Source organism: Cervus canadensis, chromosome 22, assembly GCF_019320065.1.
Source record: "Cervus canadensis isolate Bull #8, Minnesota chromosome 22, ASM1932006v1, whole genome shotgun sequence".
NCBI lineage: Eukaryota > Metazoa > Chordata > Mammalia > Artiodactyla > Cervidae > Cervus > Cervus canadensis.
This window is the reverse complement of record NC_057407.1, coordinates 11,206,923-11,234,024: the sequence shown is the minus strand read 5'-3', so window position 1 is coordinate 11,234,024 and position 27,102 is coordinate 11,206,923. Positions and strand designations below refer to the sequence as shown.

General features: G+C 39.1%; 1 protein-coding gene across 5 annotated transcripts in view; it reads left to right on the top strand.

Moving 5' to 3' along the window:
- Nucleotides 1–27,102, top strand: part of DCAF1 (DDB1 and CUL4 associated factor 1) — a 92,320-nt gene that overhangs the window by 46,332 nt on the left and 18,886 nt on the right. For all 5 annotated transcript variants that reach the window (XM_043443230.1, XM_043443231.1, XM_043443228.1 and 2 more), the window contains 13 exons: nucleotides 4,382–4,519; nucleotides 5,499–6,011; nucleotides 6,295–6,396; nucleotides 8,996–9,154; nucleotides 10,373–10,552; nucleotides 11,028–11,237; nucleotides 12,056–12,225; nucleotides 18,186–18,310; nucleotides 19,297–20,560; nucleotides 21,309–21,507; nucleotides 22,954–23,036; nucleotides 23,576–23,660; nucleotides 26,344–26,577. In XM_043443230.1, coding sequence (XP_043299165.1) covers nucleotides 4,382–4,519; nucleotides 5,499–6,011; nucleotides 6,295–6,396; nucleotides 8,996–9,154; nucleotides 10,373–10,552; nucleotides 11,028–11,237; nucleotides 12,056–12,225; nucleotides 18,186–18,310; nucleotides 19,297–20,560; nucleotides 21,309–21,507; nucleotides 22,954–23,036; nucleotides 23,576–23,660; nucleotides 26,344–26,577 — 3,462 coding nt within the window. The remainder of the gene's footprint in view (nucleotides 1–4,381; nucleotides 4,520–5,498; nucleotides 6,012–6,294; nucleotides 6,397–8,995; nucleotides 9,155–10,372; nucleotides 10,553–11,027; nucleotides 11,238–12,055; nucleotides 12,226–18,185; nucleotides 18,311–19,296; nucleotides 20,561–21,308; nucleotides 21,508–22,953; nucleotides 23,037–23,575; nucleotides 23,661–26,343; nucleotides 26,578–27,102) is intronic.

The following is a 27,102-nucleotide window of genomic DNA, read 5'->3' as shown; positions in this document are numbered from 1 at the left end:
TAAGTTACTAAATTTTTTGTTTATAGTATTCTCCTGAAATCCTCCCTCACTTCTTTTTTTTTGACTGTGCAGCACATGTCTTGCAGGACCTTAGTTCCCTGAGCGGGGACCTAACCTGTACCCTCAAACATGAAAGCACAGAGTCCTAACCACTGGACTGCCAGTGAGTTCCCTTATAATCCTTTTTGTTTCTGTAAGATTGGTGATAATGCCTTCCCTTTGATTTTTGATTCTAGCAATTTGTCTTCTCTCCTTTTTTCTTGAGGTCAGTCTAGCTCAAGGTTTGTCAGTTAAAAAAAAAAATTTACTTATTTATTTTTGGCTGTGCTGGGTCTTTGTGGCTGCTCTTGGGTTTTCTCTAGTTGTGGCCAGTCAGGGCTACTCTTTGTTGCAGTACCCGGGCTTCTCATTGTGGTGGCTTCTCCTGTTGCAAAGCTTGGGCTCTAGGGCTCACACGCTTCAGTAGTTGTGGTGCATGGGCTTAGTTGCTCTTCGGCATGTGGGATCTCCTCGGACCAGGGATCAAACCCGTGTCCGTTGTTTTTGCAAGGTGAATTCTTAACACTGTACCACCAGGGAAGCCCTGTGTCAATTTTTTTTTGATCCTTTCAAAAAAACAACTTTTGGTTTCATTAATTTTCTATATTTTTCTATTTGGTATTTTATCTCCATTCTAAACTTTATTATTATTTTTATGTCTGTTATCTTTGGGTTTTATTTGCTCTTTCTTGTTTCTTGAAGTATATAATTAGGTTATTAATTTGTGACCTTTTTTCTTTTTAACTTTATGTACTTATAAATTTTGCTCTTTGCACTGCTCTGGCAGCATCCCACCAGTTTTGGTGTGCTGTGTTTTTGTTATCATTAATCTCAAGGTACTAATTTTTCACTGTGATTTCTAATTTGACCCGTTGGTTGGTTATGACTGTTAATTTCCACGTAACGAATTTTCCAGTTTTCTCTTGGGTTATTGATTTCGCATTTCATTCCATTGAAAAAAAATCTTTGTAAGAGGTCAGCCCTTTTAAAATTATTAAGATGTGTTTTGTGGCCTAACATATTGTCTATTCTGGGAAATGTTCCACCTGTACTTCAGGAAAATGTGTATTCTGCTCTTGTTGGATAGAGTATTCGCTATATGTCTTTTAGATTGAATTGGTTTTCAGTGTTGTTCAGCTCCTCTGTTTCCTTGTTGATTTTCTGTTCAGTTCTCTCCATTATTGAAAGCTGGGATAAAGAGTTTCTGTTTGGGATAATGAAATTCTAGAAATATAGTGGTAATGGTTATACAACATTGTGAATGTATTTAATCCCACTGAATTGCACACTTAAAATGGTTAAAATAGTTAAAAATTATTGAGTGTTAAAAAAAAAAGAGGAATCAGAATTCTAAGACTGGAAAAAATGGCCATTTGGAAAATGAATCAAGGAACTACTGGAAATAAAAATTCCAGTTATTGAATTTTAAATTTTAATAGATGTAGACCAAAGTCTCAACATAGCTACTGATAGAATTAATGAACTTGAATATCTGACAGGATAGTCAGTAATGAAGTGCTTAGAAAAGAGAAGAAAATTACAAAAGAAGTTGAGATATGGAGACTAGAATTAGAAAATTTTGAATGTATCTAAAAGGAATTTCAGAAAAAGAATAGAAGGAACTTCCCTGGTGGTCCAGTGGTTAACAGTTCATGCTTCCACTGCAGGGAGTATAGGTTTATCTCTGGTTGGGAAACTATGATCCCACATGCTGTGCCGTGAGGGCACAAAGATCACATACACGCACAGAGAATAGAAAGGTAGTGTTCAGAGAGACGAGGCTGCTGCTGCTGCTGCTAAGTCACTTCAGTCGTGTCCGACTCTGTGTGATCCCATGGACGGCAGCCCACCAGGCTCCCCCATCTCTGGGATTCTCCAGGCAAGAACACTGGAGTGGGGTGCCATTGCCTTCTCCGGAGACGAGGCTCGGATCTTATAAATAAATGAAAGACGTGACCACTCAGATTCTCTCTTTCTCTCTCTCTCTCTCTCTCTCTCACACACACACACGTACACACGGAATAAAAAGGCCGTATTCAGAGAGATAAGGCTAGGATCTTAATAAATGAAAGACACTACCACTCAGATTCAGAAAGCCCAAAAAAGAACACCAAAGACAAAAAGATTTTAAAAGCAACTAGAGTAAAAAAGATTCCTGCAAATTCACAGCAAGTTTTGCCACAGCATCAGTAGAGGCCATAGTAGAAAGTGTCTTCAGAGAACGTCTGAAAACCTAGAAATAATGATTACGATTTTGGGGGGACAGAAGAGGGAACAAATTCTGGGTAACATGTAATGGAAAGGAATAGTTGGAGTTAGTATTTAAAGTTTTTGTGATGTTCAGAAAGAAGAATGAAAGACACTTAAGAAGTAGATGATATGTTTATTTTCACATCGGTAAGTATTTTAAAACAAAATTTCTCAGTGTATTGTTCAGAGTGTTAATAACTTTTTTGAAGAAAGTTTAAAACTTAGAAATATATAGGAGAATGACACCATGACCTTAGGGAAGAGTTTAAGATATGAAGTGCACAAAGTTTAAAAGAAAATACTATTATATATGATTACATAAAATTAAGAAGTTGTGCTTATCATGAAACACTGGTAAAAGACATAGGTATTTCACAGAAGGTAGAAGTATGAATGATCACAAGGCATGAAAAAAAATGCTAAACCTCATTAGTAAATGAGAAAATTAAAATGAAGCATTAAATTTTCATACCCACTGTACTACAAAAAGTAAAAAGTCTGATAGTGGTCAACTTTTAGTAAAGATGTATTAAAAAAAATGGACTATTCAGTGTTGGAAATGTGAATTGTTGTGATCACTTTGAAAAATGGTTTGGCTGCCTTTAGTAAAGTTGAGCATACACACCTGTGACTTAGTAGTTCTGTTCCTAGGTGTCTACTCTAGGGACATATTTGCACACACAAAAAGGTAAAAGTTAAGTGAACAAAATAGCAGCAGAACATGGAGGTGAAGAGCATTTGGAAGTAAGCTGCCTGGGATAAGACCCCACCCAGCTCTGCTACTTACTAGTTTTGTGACTTTGGGTAAGTTACTTAACCTCATTGTGACAGTGTTCTCTTCTGTAAATATAACACTTTGCCCAATCATACAAAGTTGATACAAGGATTAAGTAAATTGTATGTAAAGCCTGTCTTATGTTGGGTACTGTTTGTGACAATTACACATAACAGTATACTGCTACTGCTAAGTCACTTCAGTCGTGTCTGACTCTGTGCAACCCCATCCCTGGGATTCTCCAGGCAAGAACACTGGAGTGGGTTGCCATTTCCTTCTCCAATGCATAAAAGTGAAAAGTGAAAGTCAAGTTGCTCAGCCATGTCCGACTCTTCGTGACCCCATGGACTGCAGCCTACCAGGCTCCTCCGTCCATGGGTTTATCCAGGCAAGAGTACTGGAGCATAACAGTATAGATGAATGTAAAAAACATAATGTTAAATAAAAGAAACAAGTTGCAGGAAAATACCTATGACACACACAGTTTATACAGTTCAAAGCCTATAACATTTAACAAAAACTCTACAAGAAAATTATTAAAATTTAGGAAGGTAGATACCCTTTGGAGAGGAAGGAGGTTGATGACATAGGGAAGGACAGATGGGAGGTTTCTCTCTCTTAAGGTGAAAGAAAGTGAAAGTAAAGTCTGTCAGTGGTGTCTGACTCTTTGCAACCCCATGGACTGTAGCCTACCAGGCTCCTCCATCCATGGAATTTTCCAGGCAAGAGTACTGGAGTGGGTTGCCATTTCCTTCTCCAGGGGATCTTCCCGATCCAGGGATCAAACCTGGGTCTCCCTCATTGCAGGCAGTCGCTTTACCATCTGAGACACCAGGGAAGCCCTTAAACTCATTGGTAAATCACAGAGGTGATTTTCATTTTCTTTGGACTGTACATGTTTATGTATTTTATTTCATAATAAAAAATAAGAGTGGGATATGTGGAGTTTAAACACTTGTTTTATGGAGGACTTCTTAGACATTGATAATGTTAATTGTGCATTGTGAACTTCAAAGAGCCACATAGAATTTTTAGTGCTCCCCGATTGGTTATGGAACCTTTGGGGTCTTAATAGCTACATTATGTGATAGTTGATCTTTAGCTTGAGTTTTAGTGGATAAATAGGACTGTTTCACAGATGCACAGTTATTTTAAACCACCTACTATAGTACATTTAGTTTGCTTACATTTTGTAATCTTATGAGCAATATTGAAATATTTTATTAAAATTTTTTTTATAAACAAGTCATTGCTTATATCTTGAATTATGAAATCTTTACCCACCTGATTTGTACTATTTCATTTCCTTTACTAAAGGAAGGAATTGTTGAGAATCTTTTCAAATGGGCCCGAGAGGCTGATCAGCCACTGAGGACATACTCTACTGGTCTGTTAGGAGGTGCTATGGAAAATCAAGACATTGCTGCCAACTACAGGGATGAAAATTCACAGCTGGTAAGGACCGTGTCAGAATGATTTTTTCACGCAAGATAGTATATTCACTCATTCTTTCTTGCTATTTGAAGTTGAGTCAGTAGATCTCATTCGTATTCATTGTACTAAAGTATAGCTATAATATCAGTATTTCAGCTCCTACCTTATGTAAGAGTTTTGACTGTACCTTTTTTTTAACTTTAATATAGCAATTTTTCATTTTGTCAAAGATCATGATAGTTTATACCAGATAAACAGGACCATTCCCTCTTACTTTCCCACATTTGGATTATGAAAAATTTCAAACATATAGCAAAATACAATTTTACAGCAAATACCTGTATATAGACCACTTACATTGATTGTGAGCATTTACTGTATTTATATTTATGACGTACTCATCTGTCCATTTATCCCTCTTTTCTGTCTGTTCACCAGTTTTTTTAAATGCAGTTTAAAATAAGTTGCAGGCCTGATCACTCTTTTTTTTTTTTTTTTAAACTAAGCATAATACTACAGTTTTTGATTGGACCAAAAAATGAGTATCTAAAGGAAAACATAAGTGGTGAGCTTGAAAAATAGCTTATGTAATTATGTGTAATGTGGATGACAGTATTTAACAGAATACAGATAAAAGTTTGAAAAACCTTCGTGTTTGATTTTCAGACATATGTTAAAAATTGTGAATATACCTAGTGTCTGCCCCTTCAAATGTGATGGTCCAGTCCAGCATGATCCAGACAGATGTGTTGTGAATTAGGTTTTATCTGTAAATCTTCTGGTTTGGATTCCTGGAAATTTTATGGGGAATGAGACTTTTAGCCATTATTATATTTCATCAAGCTGTAGGAATCAAGTCAGCATACTTGTCAGATCTGTACTCTTACCAGTCATTGAGATAACTGCCTGAGTATCCTTAAATGGAAGAAAGAATTACTTGACTTGTTTAAATTAAGATACAGAAGAGATCAACCTGTTTAATTCCAATATCTGTTGATAGGTGGCATTAGTGCTTCGAAGATTGAGAGAGCTACAGCTTCAGGAAGTAACTTCAAGGCAAGAAAGCAAGCGTCCTAGCCCACGAAAGCTCTCCTCTGAACCCCTCTTGCCTCTGGATGAAGAAGCTGTGGATATGGACTATGGCGACATGGCTGTAGATGTAGTGGATGGCGAACAAGAGGAAGCTTCTGGAGACATGGAGATCTCCTTTCATCTTGAGTCAGGCCACAAGACCAGTAGCAGAGTGAACTCAGCAACCAAACTTGAAGAAGGGGCATTGAGGAAAAACAAGTCAACCAAACAGGCTGACAGAGAGAGCTTCAGGAAAGCCAAGCAAAAGTTGGGTTTTTCATCGTCTGATCCAGACCGCATGTTTGTTGAATTGTCCAATAGCAGCTGGTCAGAAATGTCCCCCTGGGTGATTGGCACCAACTATACCCTTTATCCTATGACTCCTGCTATTGAGCAGCGACTTATTCTCCAGTATTTGACCCCTTTAGGAGAATATCAGGAGGTAAGCTTACTGGGAAAAGTAGTGTTCACACTTCAAGACTACTGTGTTTATTTCTGGGGTATTTTGTGGTGGCATATTATACAATGATGTGTTTTCATTCTAATACAGAAAAGTCTGTGTCAAACTGGTAAAGTCATATGGAAGTCACTCCTGATAAGGTCTTTTCGAACAAAATGTGTTTATATGTTTATAAAGGAGGGAAGAAGAGTTTCTTTAGTCTTCTGTCAGGAAATATGTGAAAATAAATTCAAATGTTAAGACATGTCTTTGGTGTTCATTTCAGTTACTTCCCATATTCATGCAGCTTGGGTCACGGGAGTTGATGATGTTCTACATTGACTTAAAACAGACTAATGATGTCCTGCTTACATTTGAGGCACTCAAGGTAAAGTACTTTAAAATATTAGTTACTGAGCATTTAATTAATGTGGATTGTCTATGTGTTTTGGTATATAACATCTCTGGATTTTATTGTTTAGAATGTTTCTATTACCAGATGTGTCAGTAGTAACAAATGAAAATTTCTTATTTAAATAGAGTTGAGGCTTACCAAGTTTAACTGTATACATATTGTATGATGTTAGGTTATCTAGAGTAGATAAAGTATAAATCAGAAAATGAATAAAGAAATAGAGGCATACCCAAATTCTGTGAAAGTAAAGGAATTTCTAGGTTGCAAAGGGGCTAAATATAGGAGGGCAGGTATCCATACCTCTTTATGATAATTAAGGTAATCTGAAGGTAGAGAGGTTAAGTTGAATGAATAACATTGTGGCTATTACAGTTCTACCTAACAGGTAACTAATGGACACAGTACTGTTCTGTGATACTTACAGGATTAGACAAATAAATTAAGTCTCTGCTGCTTATCATTTGGTTGAGAGAGCCAGGCATGTAAGCCTATGATTTCTTTTAGATATTATAGATGTTGTGACAGAAGTATTGGGGCACAAAGGAAGGAATGGTCTGTTCTCCTTGAGAAATAGTAGCTTCTAGACAAAACCTCTGCAAAAGAGATGATGTTCTCACTCTTTCAAGGTATAATTTCATTCCTGATATTCCAGAGCTACACTGTCCAATAGAACTTTCTGTGATGATAGAAATGTTCTTTGTGCTTTTCAGTACAGCGGCTACTAGCCATAAACGAGCATGTGAAATGTAGCTAGTGCCACTGAGCCCCTGAGTTTTTAACTTAATTTTAAGTAAATTAACCACATGTAGCCAGTGACTACTGTGTGGGCCAGCACAGTTCCAAAGTGCATTGGAATTAAATAGAAATGATGAAATTTGACTTGCAGACCCCAGAAATTTTAAGTTTGGAGGAGATCAGACATAAATTGGAGTAATGTGTATGGAATGCAGTGTGTGTGTCTGTGTGTGTGTGTATAAAGTGTGCAAACTCATGATTTTACTCTGAACAGTGGGATGAAGCTGGAGGTCAGAGTTGTCTCCAGTGGCCCAAGGTATTGCTTTCATATGCAGCATCCTGTCTTGAAAAGGAAATAGTGGAAGAAAGGCTTTGGGCAGTTGCTATTTCTGTAGGTCTTTGTATGAGAACCTATAATGGGTGCCATTATTCACCTGTTTCTATGCAGAATCATATAAGGGATTAGAGAAAATGAAATAAGGATGAACAGGGTAAAACCAGATAAGAGATCCTTCTTATGGGGAAATAAAAAGTGTAGAAAGTTATGTGTACGGTTTTGTTCAAAGGGAAGACTCAGTTGTGCAGGAGAAGGGGTAAGTGTTGAAGTTAGTAGAAACAAAATGTGTTAAAAAATTAAGAACTAGACCTTATACGGAGGTACAGTATAAGGAGTGAAAATAGAGTCTTTGCCCACAAGAGTGAGGTGAGCCAGGTTATGGGCTGTGTTGAGCCAACTAGAATTAAGGTTCTTGGTAAAGATTGAGCCTGTTTGTTCTCTGTTTTTCCCTACTGCTGATTCTGGCAGTGGAACTGCCACTTTATGGTAGTGGTTTTGAGAAAAAAGCACATGCAATGGCCTGAGTATTAGGGAGGGAACCATACATGGTTTAGCTGTTTCTTAGGGAAAGGTTTGGGTGGTAGAAGTTTGTGTATCAGACAGGAAAAGTAAACCTGGAAGGGGTTTGAATTATATATAAGGATTAGTCCGAGTCTGTGTATTGAGAGAACTTCTGAAGAGGGTACACACCTATTGACCTTGGTGAAATTTGTACAAGTATCGGTTACAAATCTGTATTGTTTTGTCTGTACCTGCTGCCTGTCTCATGACCCAGAAGACACTTTGGTGTGAGAAACAGGAGGGGGAGCTCTAGTTCTCTGGAGGCCGCATCCATATTGGCCTGGATTCAAAGTCATTGAGTAGCCTACTGCTTGCATTGCACTGCCTGCCCTTAGATTGCCCAGAAGTTGAGGTCCACCCAGAGAGGCTAGTAAGAATTGGATAGCAAGGTAGCAAAACTTAAAAGACGACAGAAAGTTGTCTAATATAGACTTAATGAAATGTATTATTAATAAAGTCTATTTAAAGTGCATTCTGATTAGTACCAGAAATGTACTAGTTTTTATAATTTGCTGAAGATTGTTTTTGAGGATATAATCAAGTATCAATTTAAAAGAAAGCAGAGTTTTGGGTGAATCAGTGACTGAGCCAAAGCTAAAACATAGAGCTGATTATGTTTAAAAGGATTAAAATGGAAAGGGTGACAAAAATCGGGTAGGGAAACTATGTAATAGTAGAACGATTATAGGAGTGTGTCATAATGTACAGTAGTAGTCTTCATTTCTTGTTTTTCACCTTCATGAAAACCTTTGGTATTAGGAGGGAATGTTACAGAATTCTAAAGTTTTTGTTTGCTTATTTTTTTGTTTCCCTTAAGCAGTATTGGTTTTACTTCTGTTTTGAAGGTGTGGTTGTCTACGTCTAAGGAGTCTTTGTATTTAGCAACTTAATATTCTGTGAAGAGATTTGTTCATGGTAATATGTATCCTCTTTGTGTAGCACCTAGCATCTCTCCTGCTCCACAATAAGTTTGCCACAGAATTTGTTGCGCACGGTGGAGTACAGAAATTACTGGAAATTCCTCGTCCTTCTATGGCTGCAACTGGTGTATCAATGTGCTTGTATTACCTGTCCTACAACCAGGATGCCATGGAAAGAGTAAGTCCAGTCCATTCAGATGTATGGGAATGGTATAGGGTGGGGACTACTCTCGTGCATTCACAGAAAAGCTTTTGGATAAGAAAATTAAATAGTTGGATTAGGTTTTAATGAAAGGAGCAAGTAACATGAATGTCTGATCTTTACTGAGCATTCTGTTTTCAGGCTCTTCTCAGGTGTCCCTCAGTAGAGTTACATTTTGCATTTTCGAGCCAGTCAATTATAAAAACAACAGATGATGCTTTGTGTATGTTAACACGATAGTTTGTGGTAAAGATAGTAAAATCATTCCAGTTGTTCATAGGGCTCCAGAGGTACCCCCTCTGGTTTTTCTGTTTTTCCAGTTAAGATTTTTTATTTCATGTTTTTTTTTTTTTTTTAAATGTAAGTGGGTTACATTAGAAAAGAAATGGATCCCTAGACACCCTTGTTGTTTCTATATCTGGAGCATTCTTCTATATTTTATGCGATTGTAGCTTTTCTGGTAGAGTGAAGTTGGTAAATTCCTCTTGAGTGGTGTGTTTTTTCTTCTGTGCAAATTTATTAATGGGGTAATCTTCTGATTTTAATTTTTTTACTCTTTAAGATCTAGTGTTCTGCAAAGATACATAATCTTTTGAGAGTAGTAACCTGATCTGTATTTGTACAGAATTAATTGTGGTTAAGATTTTAAAAAGTGGTTAAGGTTTTTAAAAGTGCCAAACAAAGCTGGGTAATGCTTCAGAATTCATTGTCTGACAGGAGTCAGCACCATTTGTGAGAACAAATCAGTGAGTGAATGGATACTGAACTTGTAGACTTCAGTATCAGAAGGCTCAGTTACTTTTATCAGCTCAGTTACTTTTTACTTTTATCAACTTTTTTATCAGCCTGGGAAAGTCCCTTACATCTCTGAGCTACTTCATTAGTTAAGTGGTGATCCTGATACCTGTGTAACAGAGCGTTGTGAGCATTAAAGGATATAAATATTTGCAAAGTTTGACACTCGGAAAGCTTAGGTGGAATTTAAACATTTCTCTAAATTTAGATTGTTTTCAGCCTTGGAATAGATGGTCATAAAATTTTATTTGCAGCTTAAGCTTTAAATCAGAATGACTTACTCCGGAATGATTATTGTATTTTGCAGATACCTATGTACACTGGTGAATTTTTTATACCTTCTGGAAGTTCCTTTCCCCCTAGTTTTAAAAAATTGTGTTTTATTTTTATCCTTTGCAGGTTTGCATGCATCCCCACAATGTTCTGTCTGATGTGGTGAATTACACACTGTGGCTAATGGAGTGTTCGCATGCCTCAGGATGCTGCCATGCTACCATGTTTTTCTCAATCTGCTTCTCCTTCCGGGCTGTGTTGGAACTCTTTGACCGCTATGATGGTCTTCGTCGTTTGGTGAACTTGGTGAGGTTCTTCAGTGGCTTCTCTTTGTGAGGAGTAGGGGTCCTGCTTGACGTCGCTGCCCTTTAGCAGCACTAAAGAGAGAAAGCGTTTGGAGGGGTTTTTCTGTCATTTTTATGGATAAAGTCTTTATTCCTCCTTCATTCACAACTTTTTCTTCCTCTTAAGTGGTCAGAGGACTATGCCATTGTAGACTTGCCTTGAAGATAGTAATCTCACAGGAGGAATTGCTTGTTCTAAAAGCAGTTTTGTGCCTGTGTGTCTTTCAACATGGTTGAAAGCTATGTAATTTTTCAATGTAGGTTTAGTGTTTTGTTTTCATATGTCTGCTCTTAACATGGTGTATAGACAGATGTACTTTGATGTTTATCAATCTTCTTGAGCATAAAAATCTACTGAAATCTTTCTACTTTTTTCTCCTTTTACTTTTCCTTTGTTCTTTCTTTTTTGCCCCATTCTTTTGCCCCTTTCTTAATAGATCAGTACTTTGGAGATTCTAAATTTGGAAGATCAGGGTGCACTTCTCAGTGATGATGAAATATTCGCTAGCCGGCAAACTGGGAAACATACCTGCATGGCCTTACGCAAGTACTTTGAAGCTCACCTGGCCATTAAATTGGAACAAGTGAAGCAGTCTCTTCAGAGGACTGAAGGTGGCATTCTTGTTCATCCTCAACCTCCATACAAGGTGAGAGAACCTTGTCTGAAAAGAAACATTGTTAGTATTGTCTGTAGCATCTTGGGCCTGAAATGCACCTTCATATCAGTGGAGTCCAGGTGGGGTGTACATTAATGGATTATACTCGCACTGTGAGGAGGCAGAATGAAATGAATGTAGGGGTGTAGCGACTTCTCTGGCTGTACATTGGTTATGTGACTCAACTTCAATGGCCCAGGTTCAATCCCTAGTCAGGGAACTAAGATCCTAGCTGCATGCTCCAAAGGGAAAAAAAAAAAGAAAATGGATGTATCGAGAACTTACTTTGCTCCCAGTTATAAGTTTGCTACTTTGCTGGGATACTTAAAAGATAAACTGAGATGTGTGTGAAAGGACTTTTTTCTATGGAAAGTACTAGATAGATATTTTAGCTGCTTCTGTGTGGAATTTTTTTCTGAAACCTGGTGCATCTATAATTTACTTCACTATCATTTTTGAAATTAGTATGTTTTAGAACAAAGATGAGTGCATGTTTTAAAAGTCACATATTAAAAAGAAATCAATTATTTTATGTGGTGCTTCTTTTTCTTAAGGTGTGAAATACATGCACCAGTAATTTGAACATTTTGTTACCTTTTTTGGCAGAATGTATTATGAGTCTAGTTACAAATAAAAGATGAAGCATCATTTATATATATTATTTCACATGTGGGCTGTGGACTCAAGAAGTATGTGTCAAGACTTATTACTTAGCTTTATTATTAAACTCGTTTGAGCATTGAGCTGTGCTGGAGAAAACAGCACGCAGATTGATAGAGCTCTTTAATAATATAACTCTGTCCTTTTAGGCGTGTTCATATACTCATGAACAGATTGTGGAAATGATGGAGTTTCTGATAGAATATGGCCCAGCACAGCTGTATTGGGAACCAGCGGAAGTCTTCCTCAAGCTGTCTTGTGTCCAGCTCTTGTTGCAGCTTATTTCTATTGCTTGCAATTGGAAGACCTATTATGCAAGGTGGGACCAGAGAGAGGCTTCACAGATTGGCTATTTGCTAATGTTAATATTGGTTTTCACATGGTATATGCTTAACAAACATTTGTTGAATTGAATTAAAATTTTGGATTTGAATCTGAGAAACTAGATTAAGTGTGATAAATACCTTTAAATTTATAGAGTGCTTGGTCTTGGTGATTATAAATACTGCACCATGGGTAAGGGTCATATCTGTACTCTTAGAGAAGTTAAGCAATCTATGTGGCTACAGCTCTCAGAGTTGTGTTGAAGTCATCCTGAGACTGGAGTCTAGTGTTCTTTGTACTTAGACTTTAAATGTCTTGCTACTGCTTGGCAACCCATATATGATGTTTATTTGACCTTCACATACAGCTGTATTTTTTGCTTTTGGTAGGGTTTTTACCATAAGAACAAAGCAGGGCAAAGCTCAGGGAAAAACAGCCAATGGAATCAGGCAGTTGGGTAGGTTCTACTTGAGGTTGATGCAAAAAGAAAGCTATTGTTTTGGATAAGGAGGAGTCTGGAGAGTACAAAGTAACAAAGTTTATAAGCTGTGGTTCTTGACCTCCTTGCCCTATCCACCCACTGCCATAAAGACAGGAGGTTTCTTACTCTAAATCCTAGGATAGTTAAATCTAGAGGAGTACTTTTGGAGTGGCCATCTTCAAGCTTTTTGGTCTCAAGATTCCTTTAACTGTACTAAAAATTGTTAGAACCCTTAAGAGCTTTTGTTTTTTATCTATTGATATTTAGCATATTAGAAATTAATATCTGGCTTAATAGGTCTCATATCTGCTTCTGTATTCAACCCTTTGTGACATCACACATGACATAGCCTCTGGAAAGCTCTGTATACACTCGTGAGGGAAGGAGAGTGAGAAAGGAAAAATAACATCTTAGTGTTATTATGAAAATATTTTTATTTATTTTTTTATTTTTTTTGTTTCCTCTCCTAGATTTATTGGGTATTTTAGTGGCATATTGGTTATCAAGTTTAATATCCCTGTAAGAAAATATTTTTAAAATCTCAGCACCTTTTGAAAAGATCTTAGAGACTCCTAGGGTCCCCAGGCATACTTTCAGAATCACTGTTTTTAGAGTATTAAAGGAGGTTATTATATTTACTTGGAGAACATTGCTTTAAAGATGATGAAAACTCAAAGGATAATAAGGTTATAAATACATTTTTTGAATGGTAAGTCCGTATGTGGATTACTTAAGAAAAAAATGTCCATTAAAAGCTTACTTTAAAAAATAGAATTAAATACTTGTTTTTGCTTAGAATATACAAAAACCTTAGAAATGAAAATTATTCTTTGTTCTTGTTCAGTGGCCAAATTGTGTCCAACTCTTTGTGACCCCATGAACTGTAGCCTGCCAGGCTTCCTTGTCCTTGACTGTCTCCCTGAGTTTGTGCAAACTCAACATCCATTGAGTTGGTAATGCCATCCAACCATCTTATCCTCTGTCACCCCCTTCTTCTCTTGCCTTCAACCTTTCCCAGCATCAGGATCTTTTCCAGTGCATTGGCTCTTCACATACGGTGGCCAAAGTATGGGAGTTTCAGCTTTAGCATCAGTCCTTCCAGTGAATATTCAGGGTTTATTTCCTTTAGGATTGACTGGTTTGATTTTGCTGTCCAAGGGACTCTCAAGAGTCTTCTCCAACACCACAGTTCGAAAGCTTCAGTTCTTTAGCATTGAGACTTCTTTATGGTCCAGCTCTCATATCCATACATGACTCCTGGAAAAACCATAGCTTTGACTATATGGACCTTTGTCAATAAAGTGATGTCTGCTTTTTAATATGCTGTCTAGATTTGTCATAGCTATTCTTCCAAGGGACAGTTCAGTTCAGTCACTCAGTTGTTTCCGACTCTTTGCGACCCCATGAACCATAGCACGCCAGGCCTCCCTGTCCATCACCAACTCCCGGAGTTTATGCAAACTCATGTCCATCGAGTCGGTGATGCCATCCAGCCATCTCATCCTCTGTCGTCCCCTTCTCCTCCCGCCCTCAATCTTTCCCAGCATCAGGGTCTTTTCAGATGAGTCATTTATTCATGTCAGGTGGCCGAAGTATTGGAGTTTGGGCTTCAACATCAGTCCTTCCAGTGAACACCCAGGACTGATCTCCTTTAGTGTGGACTGGCTGGATCTCCTTGAAGTCCAAGGGACAGTCAAGAGTCTTGTCCAACACCACAGTTCAAAAGCATCAATTCTTTGGCACTCAGTTTTCTTTATAGTCCAACTCTCATATCCCTACATGACTACTGGAAAAACCATAGCCTTGACTAGACGGACCTTTGTTGACAAAGTAATGTCTTTGCTTTTTAATATGCTGTCTAGGTTGGTCATAACTTTCCTTCCAAGGAGTAAGTGTCTTTTAATTTCATGGCTGCAGTCACCATCTGCAGCAATTTTGGAGCCCAGAAAAATAAAGTTAGCCACTGTTTCCACTGTTTCCCCATCTATTTGCCATGAAGTGATGGGACCAGATGCCATGATCTTAGTTTTTTGAATGTTGAGTTTTAAGCCAGCTTTTTAGTTACTTTTCTTTAGGTTCTTTAGTTAGTTTTCACTTTCTGCCATTAAAGTGGTATCATCTGTCTATCTGAGGTTGTCGATACTTCTCCTGGCAATCTTGTTTCTAGCTTGTGCTTCATCCAGCCCGGCATTTTGCATGATGTACTCTGCATATAAGTTAAATAAGCAGGGTGACAATATACAGCCTTGACATACTCCTTTCCCAATTTTGAGCCAGTTCATTGTTCCATGTCTGTTCCTAACTGTTGCTTCTTGACCTGCATGCAGATTTCTCAGGAAGCAGGTATGGTGGTATAGTATTCCCATCTCTTGAAGGATTTTCCAGTTTGTTGTGATCCACACAGTCAAAGGCTTTCACATGGTCAATGAAGCAGAAGTAGATGTTTTTCTGAAATTCTTTTGGTTTTTCTATGATCCAGTGGATGTTGGCAGTTTGACCTCTGGTGGTTCTGCCTTTCTAAATCTAGCTAGTACATATGGAATTTCTCAGTTCACATACTACTGAAGCCTAGCTTGAAAGATTTTGAGCATAATCTTGCTAGTATGTGAAATGAATGCAAATGTATGGTAGTTTGAACGTTCTTTGGCATTGCCCTTCTTTGGGATTGGAATGAAAACTGACCTTTTCCAGTCCTGTGGCCACTGCTGAGTTTTCTGGATTTGCTGACATATTGAGTGCAGCCCTTTCACAGCATCATCTTTTAGGATTTGAAATAGTTCAGCTGGAATTCCGTCACTTCCGCTGGTGTTGTTCGTGGTAATACTTCCTAAGGCAGGCCCACTTGACTTTGTGCTCCATGATGTCTGCCTCTAGGTGGGTGACCACATCATCATGGTTATCCAAGACATTAATAACTTTTTGTATAGTTCATCTGTATATTCTTGCTACCTCTTCTTAATCTCTACTACTTCTGTTAAGTCCTTGTTGTTTCTGTGCTTTATTGTGCCCATCTTTGCACGAAATGTTCCCTTGGTATCTCTGATATTCTTTAAGAGATCTCTAGTCTCTTCCATTCTATTGTTTTTCTCTATTTCTTTGCATTTTCACTTAAGAAGGCTTTCTTATCTCTCCTTGCGATTCTCTGGAACTTTGCATTCAGTTGAATATATCTTTCACTTTCTCTTCTCTTTTCTCAGCTATTTGTAAGGCATCCTCAGACAACCACTTTTCTTTCTTGCCTTTCCTTTTTTGGGGGATGGTTTTGGTCACTACCTCCTTTATAATATTAGGGACTTTCATCCATAGTTCTTCAGGCATTCTGTCTACCAGATCTAATCCCTTGACTCTATTTGTCACTTCTACTGTATAATCATAAGGGATTTGATTTAGGTCATACCTGAATGGCCCAGTGGTTTTCCCTCCTTCATTTTGAGCCCAAATTTTGCACTAAGGAGCTGGTGATCTGAGGCACAGTCAGCTCCCCGTCTTGTTTTGACTATATAGAGCTTTTCCATCTTCAGCTGCAAAGAATATAATCAGTCTGATTTCGGTATTGACCACGTGGTGATGTCCATCTATAAAGTCGTCTCTTGTGTTGTTGGAAGAGGGTGTTTGTTACGACCAGTGCAGTCTCTTGGCAAAACTGTTAGCCTTTGCCATCCTTCATTTTGTACTCCAAGGCCAAACATATCTATACTGTAGTTTATTCTCCTATTGATGGGCATTTAGCGTCTTTTTTCTTTTTTCCTGTCAAATGAGTGGTACCATGAACCTCTTTTGAAGTCCCTTCAATGCCAAACAGGTATCTCTTGACTCCCTACTTTTGCATTCCAGTCCCTTATGATGAAAAGGACATCGTTTTGTTCTAGAAGGTCTTGCTTACAATATACAAAACCTTAGAAGTGGAAATTATTCTTAGCCTCTGTTAATTTCTTTAATCTCTTTTCCATAATTCTGTAAATAGACATAATTGAGATTATAGTCTTTAAACTAATCTTTTAAATGAAATACCTCAAATTATATGAAGATACAGAGATTAATATAACAACTACTCCATACTCAGCTTTGGCATGTTGCTTTCTCAGTTCCTAATTTCTGCTGCCCAGCCCAGAGTGACCACTCTTCTGAATTTGGTGTGCATTCTTTCCATTCTTTTTTTTATGCTATGCATATGTGTGGGTGTGTAATCAATGATATAGTACTCTTCTTATGTTTTAAAATTGTATAAAGTCTTATCGTGCTTGCTTTCTTCACCCTTACTTTTACTTATTTTTTTAATATAAGTTTCAGGTATTCAGTCACCCTTAAGTGTTTGAGATTTATATGTTGATACATATTTGAATTCTTATATTTGCATATTGGGTTTCCCAGGTGGCGCAGTGGTAAAAAATATGCCTGCCAATGCAGGAGACCCAGGAGATGTGGGTTCAATCCCTGGGTTGGGAAGATTCCCTGGAGTAGGAAATAGAAACCCACTGCAGTATTCTTGCCTGGAAACTTCCATGGACAGAGGAGCCTGGTGGGCTCCATGGGGTTGCAAAGAGTCAGACATGACTGAGTGACTAAGCACATTTCTATACTATGGTTTATTCTCCTATTGATGGGCATTTAGTGTCTTTTTCTCTTTTTTTTCCTGTCAAATGGGTGTACCATGAACTTCTTTTTAAGGTCTCTCTTGAGGATGTGATGTGTACAATTTGAGTTGTAATGTGCCTGCATCTCATCTTTAGTGGATGTTGCCAGATTGTTTGGAAAATGCTCATATTGTTGACTTCTCCCACAGCAGTCTATGGGAGTTTTCATTTTCTCTCCCTTCTTGCCAGTGCTTGGTGTTGTCGGCTTTAAAATTTTATATCTTGGTTTTGTTGTCTTTTGAGCCTTTTCATTTGTCCTTAGGAGTTTTTTTGAAATAATTGTTAGTAACTGCAAAGTAGTCCATCATATGAGTGTACCATAATTTAACACAGGTATTCCTGTTTTCTGAGTAAGTTTTCTTAATTCTTTTGCTGTTTTACATGATGTGATAATGGACATCTTAATCCATAAACACTTGTTTGTACTTCTGATTATTTCCTTAGGACAAATTCCTAAAGGTAAAATTCCTGGGCCAAAGGTTACAAACATTTTAAGAACCTTGTTTCATATTTCCAAATTGTTTTCTAAGAGGAGAATCCTATTTTCTTCTCCTACCAAAAGTTTGAGAGCATTTGTCTCTGCTCATCGTCACCAGCATTGGAGATTATCCTTTGTTTTTTAATCTTAGCAGTTTGATAGATGAAAATTCCATACCCATGTTTTTTGAAATTAATTTTGTGGTGACTTACAGATCCTCTCTTGATGCCTAGCCATGGCATTCATTCAGGTAGTAAGTAGTTCTGACCCACTCTCTGTGTCTGTCCGTCTCTCTTTTAACAGAGATTGTTTCTTGTGGCTGTATCCGAGTTTCCCTTTGACTAATTCTTCTTTCTGTCCAGGAATGACACTGTGCGCTTTGCTTTGGATGTCCTGGCTATTCTCACTGTTGTGCCAAAAATTCAGCTCCAGTTGGCAGAATCAGTGGATGTACTGGATGAGGCTGGCTCCACCGTCTCCACTGTAGGTAGGTTGTACCTTGCCATTTTTGTCATTGCGTGATTTTGTTTTCCTCTGCCGTTCTGGTTGTGGTTACTTAACTGACCTAATTTTGCAGTGTTAGAACAGAAGGTAGCAAAGGAGGGTACCCTTTAAGTTCTTTTAAGTCATGCCATCAGTTTCAAATAAGGGAGTCATGTTAGTGAACTCAGGTTTTCTGGGTGGTACAGGCATTTTTGCTATAATAGTACAAGTGCATTCCTGAAAACCTTGAACTCTGCAGAGTGTTATGTTGAAAATAGAATTTATAAGAAAAATGGGTTGGGGCAGATAGCAAAAAACTTAAGCAACTCAAAATGAATAATCGGCAAGCAGCACAAATGAATAAGTTATTGTACACAAAAACAAAAGGAAAAAACCCTTTATTAAGATCAGGACTGATGAGGGCTGCTGCTAAGGTGAGCATGCAAGTCATGTGAGTGGCTGTGGGCCCTAGAATGCACTAGGGGAGAAATGCACCTGGGGAGAAAGTTTCTTCATATGTAGAAGAAAGGGTTTCTGCCGCCACTATAGCAGCCAGGCTGAGGACTTTTTCTTTCCTGCAGTAAGTTTTTATTTATTCCCACTGTTTTTTCCACTTACCTAGGAAAGCTTGTACATGAACCTTGGTGACTTCCACATAATACTGACATCATTCCCATATTTAAAAACTGCATATGAGGTATTCTGTCATAAAGATACATTGTAGTAGAACTGACTGCATTGTATACAGACTATTCCTTACCCTTAAGTCCATGGGGTCACAAGAGTCGGACTCGACTGAGTGACTGAACTGAAGAGAAAACTGCTACACTTTTTTAAAAAAATTATTTTAATTGGAGGCTAATTACTTTACAGTATTGTAGTGGTTTTTGGACACAGTGAATAGAACTGTAAATTTTGACTCTGAAATAACCATTGAAGTTGGCCATTAGTGTTATGAGGAATAATATAAAAAAATTTTTCCCCCTATAGGTATCAGCATTATTTTGGGAGTGGCTGAGGGTGAGTTCTTTATTCATGATGCTGAAATTCAGAAGTCAGCACTTCAGATTATCATCAATTGTGTGTGTGGCCCAGATAATAGAATTTCTAGTATTGGCAAGTTTATCTCTGGAACGCCTCGGAGGAAGCTGCCTCAGACTCCCAAAAGCAGTGAGCACACTCTGGCCAAGATGTGGAACGTGGTGCAGTCCAACAACGGTATCAAGGTGCTTCTGTCCTTACTGTCCGTCAAGATGCCCATCACAGATGCAGACCAGATCCGGGCCCTAGCCTGCAAGGCCCTGGTGGGCCTGTCTCGCAGTAGCACCGTGCGGCAGATCATCAGCAAACTGCCCCTTTTCAGCAGCTGCCAGATCCAGCAGCTGATGAAAGAGCCTGTGCTGCAGGACAAGCGCAGTGACCACGTCAAGTTCTGCAAGTACGCCGCTGAGCTCATCGAACGGGTGTCAGGAAAGCCGCTTCTCATCGGCACCGATGTGTCCCTGGCACGTCTGCAGAAAGCCGACGTTGTTGCCCAGTCACGGATCTCCTTTCCTGAGAAAGAGCTGCTTCTACTGATCCGAAACCATCTCATTTCTAAAGGGCTTGGGGAGACAGCCACTGTGCTGACTAAAGAGGCCGACCTGCCCATGACTGCTGCCTCGCATTCTTCTGCCTTCACCCCGGTCACTGCTGCTGCTTCTCCTGTTTCTCTTCCCCGCACCCCTCGCATCGCCAATGGCATTGCAACTCGACTGGGTAGCCATGCTGCTGTGGGTACCTCTGCCCCTTCTGCCCCCGCTGCTCATTCTCAGCCGCGGGTCCCCCAGGGTTCACTAGCTCTGCCTGGTCCATCTCATGCAGGCAACTCCCCTGTGATTGGTAGGATCAGTTTTATCAGAGAGAGGCCATCACCCTGCAATGGCAGGAAAATCAGAGTGTTGCGGCAGAAGTCGGACCATGGCGCCTACAGCCAGAGCCCAGCCATAAAAAAGCAGCTGGACAGACACCTTCCCTCCCCGCCTACGCTGGACAGTATCATCACAGAATATCTTAGAGAGCAGCATGCTCGCTGCAAGAACCCAGTTGCCACCTGCCCACCCTTCTCTCTCTTTACTCCTCATCAGTGTCCTGAGCCAAAACAGAGGCGACAAGCGCCAATAAACTTTACCTCAAGGCTAAACCGCAGGGCATCATTCCCAAAGTATGGAGGGGTAGATGGCGGGTGCTTTGACAGGCACCTTATCTTTAGCAGGTAAGGAGAGGTTACCTCACTCCCTGGGAATTGGATTGATTTTTCTGTTTAAGTCAGAGTATGTGGGCAATATCAGCATAAAGTAATAACTCCAGAAGACCATTTGTTGGCCTGAAATACCAGGAATTATCGTTTTGTGTGAATACCTGAGCAGTGTGACTATACCCCTTTTGTCAAGGGGAACCCAGGGGCTCCTTGTATAATTACTGGCAATGTAAGACACTCTGTCCTTGTTCTGTTAGTACGTTTTCTAGGACCCATGCCACACTCTGTTCCTGATGCGGCTCTCAGGTTTGTACTGGTGCTGGTCCAAGTTGTTGCCTCTTCTAATTCCTTAAAAATTTTACATTGAGACTTCCCTGGTGGTCTAGTAGGTAAGACTCCACACTCCCAATGCAGGGGGCCTGGGTTCAATCCCTGGTCAGGGAACTAGATCCCACATGCCGCAACTAAGAGGTCACATGCCACAACTAAGATCCAGCACAGCCAAATACATATTTTTCTAAAAAATCTTACATAGAAGTCATGGGATCTCAGGTTTTTCACATGGGAATTTTTGTTATTGTTAACATTTTTAAGTGAAGGTCCAGTTCTCTCTCTTAAAATGAAGATGAACCACTGATGGTCACTTATAATTTGGAAGAACCCACTTGAAACAGAAAGGCTGTTTTTCTTTCTGTCCTTCTAACAGTTTTGTTTTTTCCAGTCTTTGCATGTTCTTTGTCTCTGATTCTCTCTTTTGGTTCAGGTTCCGTCCTATTTCAGTGTTTCGGGAAGCCAACGAGGATGAGAGTGGCCTGACCTGCTGTGCGTTCTCCGCACGGGAGCGCTTCCTGATGCTGGGCACCTGCACCGGGCAGCTGAAGCTCTACAACGTGTTCAGCGGGCAGGAGGAGGCCAGCTATAACTGTCACAACTCGGCCATCACACACCTGGAGCCCTCCAGGGTAAAGCTCCCTTCCTAGGTTGTGCTCAGTCATGCTTCTAGGATAGGTTGGCGGACTGCAGGTGTGTGGGCTGACTGGTTTCCTGTATTCGTGTGTAAAGTTTTTTGGGAACACAGCCTTACTCATATGTTCATGTATTGTCCTGGCTGTTCTGTGCTACCACAGCAGAGTTGAGTATTGTGGTTGCATGCAACACAGACCCTGTGGCCTGCAAAACCTAAAGTATGTACTATATGGCCCTTATGTTTTCCAGTCATTGTTCTAAGACCTAAAGATAGATGGATAGATTTTTAATTTGCTTTATTTTGATACTGAAATTATCTATTAACTATGACCAGAAAAGTTTTTGTGTTGGAAGAAAATCTGTAAGTACTGTAAATTTTTAGGAAAACAAGCATTATATGATCCCAGTGGTAGGTCATAGTCTAGTAGTAGTATTTATTTTAATTCTTTATATTGGAGTATAGCTGATAAGCAATGTTGTGATAGTTTCAGGTGGACAGCATAGGGACTCAGCCATACATATACATGCTTCCATTATCCCCTAAACTCCCCTCCCATCCAGGCTGCTACATAACATGGAGCAGAGGTCCCTGTGCTATACAGTATGACCTTGTTGGTTATCCACTGTAAATATAACTGTTATTAGTACCACTCTATGGACGAAATCAACGCTTTTGCTGTTTCTACAAATCAAGACTGTTAAGATGACAAGGATAATTTTCCTCATTTTAAAGTGAAGGAGGTTGCTATATTTAAAATGCATAACCAACAAGGACCTACTGTATAGCACATGAAACTCTGCTCAATGTTATGTGGTAGCCTGGATGGGTGGGAAGTTTGGGGGAAAGGGGACACATGTATGTGTATGGCTGAATCCCTTCGCTCTTCACCTGAAACTATAACAGCATTGGTAACTGGCTATACCCCAATACAAAACAAAAAGTTTGAAAAAAATTATAATGGGGGAATCATAAGGAATATAGATTAAGTAAATTTGGTGATGAGCTGGGAAGAAAAATAAAGCAAATTGATCTTTTATTGGGCTTTCTCTTTGAAAAATCTTTTAAGAATCCTTAGCTACAGAGTCTAACAGCTGTTTTCAGTTGACTGGTATTTCAGATGAGGGAGATGTAGAAATAAGGCCAAATATTAAGAAAGGAGAAACCATGTTTGACATCTCATCATCCCCCACCCACCACACCCTTGAAACTATTGTATTTCATGTTACTAGTTCAGGAGGATTAAATATTCTCATATTTAGTTATTTTTTGTGACATAGGAGGTGCATATTAAATCTTAGCCGCTTGACCATTTCTTGATTCCTAAAAGTTTTTTTGTTTTCTTTATAATCCAGCAATATATGTTAAATTTTAGAATGCTAATGAAAGATGGCATTTATGTAAACACATGATTACCCACCTTGGTCTTCCCATCTTCTTTTAGGATGGATCCTTGCTGCTGACATCGGCTACCTGGAGCCAGCCTCTGTCTGCACTTTGGGGAATGAAATCAGTATTTGATATGAAGTATGTATCTACTTTTATGATTCAGTGTCTCTGTTTTACAGTTTATCCCCTTCGTCTGATTCTTTGACTCAGAGCCTTTTGGGGAAGAGAGGAATGCTGTATGTTTTATTGCTGACTTCTCTCTTCCTCATCTGTGGTGCATGTTTAATAAGATTTTTCTTTTTCTTGGTTCCTGGGTATTCTTACCAAGTATATACATTCCCATCAGACAACAGACCCTTCACTGATCCAGAATGGCACATCTTTGTATTTTATCATAGTGGCGCTCTTTGCTGGGGCATATTTCAGAGGCATGTGTACCCTGTTAGCCATTGTTTTAACCAAGTAGTTCCCATTCATTCATTTTGAATCTGCTTGGACAAATTGATGGAGGGAATTTTCTTTTTAATCTTATGTGTACAATTTTTTCCTCTTTGGGAGCTGAGAATCTTCAGGTGCATATAGTCAGGCAAGAGACTGAGGATCACTTTCTTTTCAGTCAGTTAAATAATTAAGTTCTGAAGATCAGTTACATCAGTACTTCTGTTGTTTGTTCGTAGGCATTCCTTTACAGAAGATCATTATGTTGAGTTCAGTAAGCATTCTCAGGACCGGGTCATAGGCACGAAGGGAGACATTGCCCATGTAAGTATTTAAGAATCCACATTTTTCAGGGTGATTTGTCTCTTTATACTGATATTTATTGGACTGAGTCTGATTACTTAAGTCCTGTGGGCAACCAGAAATTACTCAGTGATAATTCTTTCCAGATAGAATCTAGAATTGTAATGAAGTAGTTTCAAGCTATATGGGAAAAATGTAAAAAGACTGAACAATCTTACAATGTGAGAACTGTTTCATTAACACATAGGATACTTTAAAACACTATGAAGTAAAGTTCCTGTCTTGGTGGATCCATATAGGGGAGACAGTAAACAAAAAGAAGCAAATACATGGTATGTTAGGTGGTGAGTGCTACCAAGGTAAAGAGAGAAGGGTAAGAGATAGGAAGTGCTTGGTGGTGGTGTGGGGAACTTCTTTTTCATCTAGGAAATACGTGTCAGTGATTGGATAATGTTTAAGCAATGTCTTGAAGGAAGTGTGGCGTCATGCCAGATACATTGGGGAAAGTGATCTGAGATGCAGAATGGCAAGGGAAAAGCCAAACCTGGGAGGCGGGAAGGAGAAGGGGGGTGAGAACTGAAGTCAGTGGGGGGCATACCCTGTAGCCTCTTGTAGCTGTGTGTTGTTTAAGACCTTTGGCTTTTCCTGTGGATGAGATGGACACTGGAGGGTGACTAAGAAGGCATGTGATTGGATGTAAAATTCCTAAAGTGTGAGTCTGGTTTCTGTGAGAGAAGCAAGAGGAGGCTTTCCAGTTAGGAGAGGGTTTTGTGCCAGCTCATGTGAGAGCTGCAGTGGAGCTGGGCTTGGGTGGGCATGGCAGGCAATGAGAAGTGACACAGCTGGGCCCTGGGCTTCTGATACATGGAGTCTGTGATTCTGTTAGACATTAAAATAGAGAATATACTAATGGGGGGTTCAGGAGAGAAGTCTGGGATGGGAGATAGAAATGTGGGCGTTGTCTATGTATTGATAGCATGAACCATGATCTTGGATGAGATCATTCAGGAGGCTGGAGAAGAGAAGTGTGAGGACAGTCCTGGCTTGGGCCAGTATTTAGACATTGCAGCATGAGCAGGAACTTGGGAAGGAGGACAAAAAAGGGTGGACAGTTAGATAGCAGGAGACCTTAGGAAAAAGACATGCCATTGAAGGCAAGGGAAAACTCTTGAGGACGGATTGATGATTTGGGTCAGAAACTGCTGATAGGTTGCAAAGCATGAGAATTGAGGGAATTTCCTATTGGTCCAGTGGTTAAGACTCAAGGCTTTCACTGCCCAAGGCCTGGGTTCAGTCCCTAGTTGGGAAACTAAGATCCCATAAACAATGTGGTATGACAAAAAAAGAAAGAATTGAGACATGATCTTTGAGTAACTATGTGGAGGTCATTGTTAACCATGTCAGGAGCTAGTTCTGTGCGCTGTGGTGAAAATCTGATTAGAGTGGGTTCACGGGAGAGCAGGAGGAGAGAGGTGGAGACAATATAGATAAGTCTATTGACGTGGTTTGCTGAAAAACAGGGATGTGTGAGGGTAGTAGCCTGAGGTGGGGGTGGTATGGAGTGGTGAAGGGAAGGTTTCTCCCAAGCTAAATTTCAAAGTTTTAAAATACATAGATAAATTGAAGCAGTAGTACTGGTAACTGCCACCTAGATTAATCAGTTTAGTATTTTGCCATATTTTCTGTGTAAATGTGTGTGTTTTTCTGAATCATTGAAAGTAAGTTACAAACACTGTGACGTTTTATCTCGTATCTTATAACATGTATATCCTAGCATTAATGACATTTTATTACATAATCACACTCATTATGAAATATAAGAAAATTTACAGTAATTCCCAAATGCCATCTAATTTTCATCCCATACTCAGTTTTCCCGATTGTTCCTGATGTGTTTGGTTTCAAATGTTTTTGTTTTTGTTTTTTGAACCAGGATCCAGCCAAGATTCACATATTGCATTTGGTTGTTATGTCTCACTAATGTTTTAGAGCCAAGAACCATTTCTCCAGTTTTCATGACATTGACTTTTGAAGAGACCAGGCTAGTTGTCTTGTCCCATGACCTGAATTTGTTTGTTTCCTTGTGGTGTCTCCTTATTTGTTGCTCTGTTAAAAGAGGTTTTTTTTTTGTTTTTTTTTTAAAGATTGGAAATATTACAGCATGTCTGTAAGCTGATGGGAAAGAGCTGGTCTCTCAATGGGTTGCACATTGTCAACTTTGGAACATTTAGTGTTGTAGGGCCCTAAAAGAGTATATTGAGAGATTTTAAGGAGAAAAGGGTATTTCATTGATCTCCTTCTCCAAAAAGTAACCTGTATAAGAAAATTATTCAAAAGTATTCTTTGAGTAATGTTGGTTAGTCCACATGAAGAGTTTCTCAGTTTCAATCTTAGAAACGTTTTCTTTTTCTTGAAAGGGGAATGGAGAAGAAGAGGGTTTTCTTACCCCTGTTGCCGTTTTACTTCTCATTTTCTTACCTGTGGGAAATACTTCTCAAAAAACCTGAAATTTGACTCAAAGCACATAAACTTTGCTTGGATGGGTGTGGTCTTCCTATTTTTTAGTTATTTTCAGTATTAGGGCTTTTATGATTTTATTGGGCTTTTGCAAAGTGTGGGGGAGCTATTTTACACAGCGTCTGTTTGAATTTGTCAGTGGACGGATTGGTCTGATTTTTCTCTTCCCACCCCTTCTTCTCTAAAGATTTATGATATTCAGACTGGCAACAAGCTGTTGACTCTGTTTAACCCAGATCTTGCCAACAACTACAAGAGGAACTGTGCCACCTTTAATCCTACAGATGATCTTGTGTTAAATGATGGCGTCCTCTGGGATGTCCGCTCTGCACAGGCCATCCACAAGTTTGACAAGTTCAACATGAACATCAGTGGCGTCTTCCATCCGAATGGGCTGGAGGTCATCATTAATACTGAGATTGTATCCTTTGCACCCCTGCCTTCCTTGCCATTTGTTATCTAGCTTGTAATGCAGAAATAATTTTATCTTCCTACCAATACCTGGTTGAAGTGCCCGTACAGGTAAATAACCTGTTTTTTCCTCTTGGTTTGAAGTATTATTGAATCTCCAGTGGATTCTTACTGATACTGGTAATTGACAACTTTTAACTGGCTTTTTTTTTCTTTTTGTATTGGGAAGAGTGACCAGATTACTGCCTCCCTCTTCCCCTGGTGTCAGGCTGAGTTTTATCTCTCTCTGGAAGGATGCCAGTCAGAAGAGTCAAGTGAAGCGCTGTTACTGGGAGAAAGGGAGCTCCTGAGGCTATCACAGGAGATGTTCAGGCCGTTCTTCAGAAATAGACGTTCTCTGTGCTTTTGTTTTACCTTGATCTCATTGATTTTTTTTTTTTTTAATCTCATTGATTTTTAAAGTGTTAATACCTAGATGGAGGGAGAAAAGAACGTGATATTTCAGAATTTCCCTCGTGAAACTAGATAAGTTTTG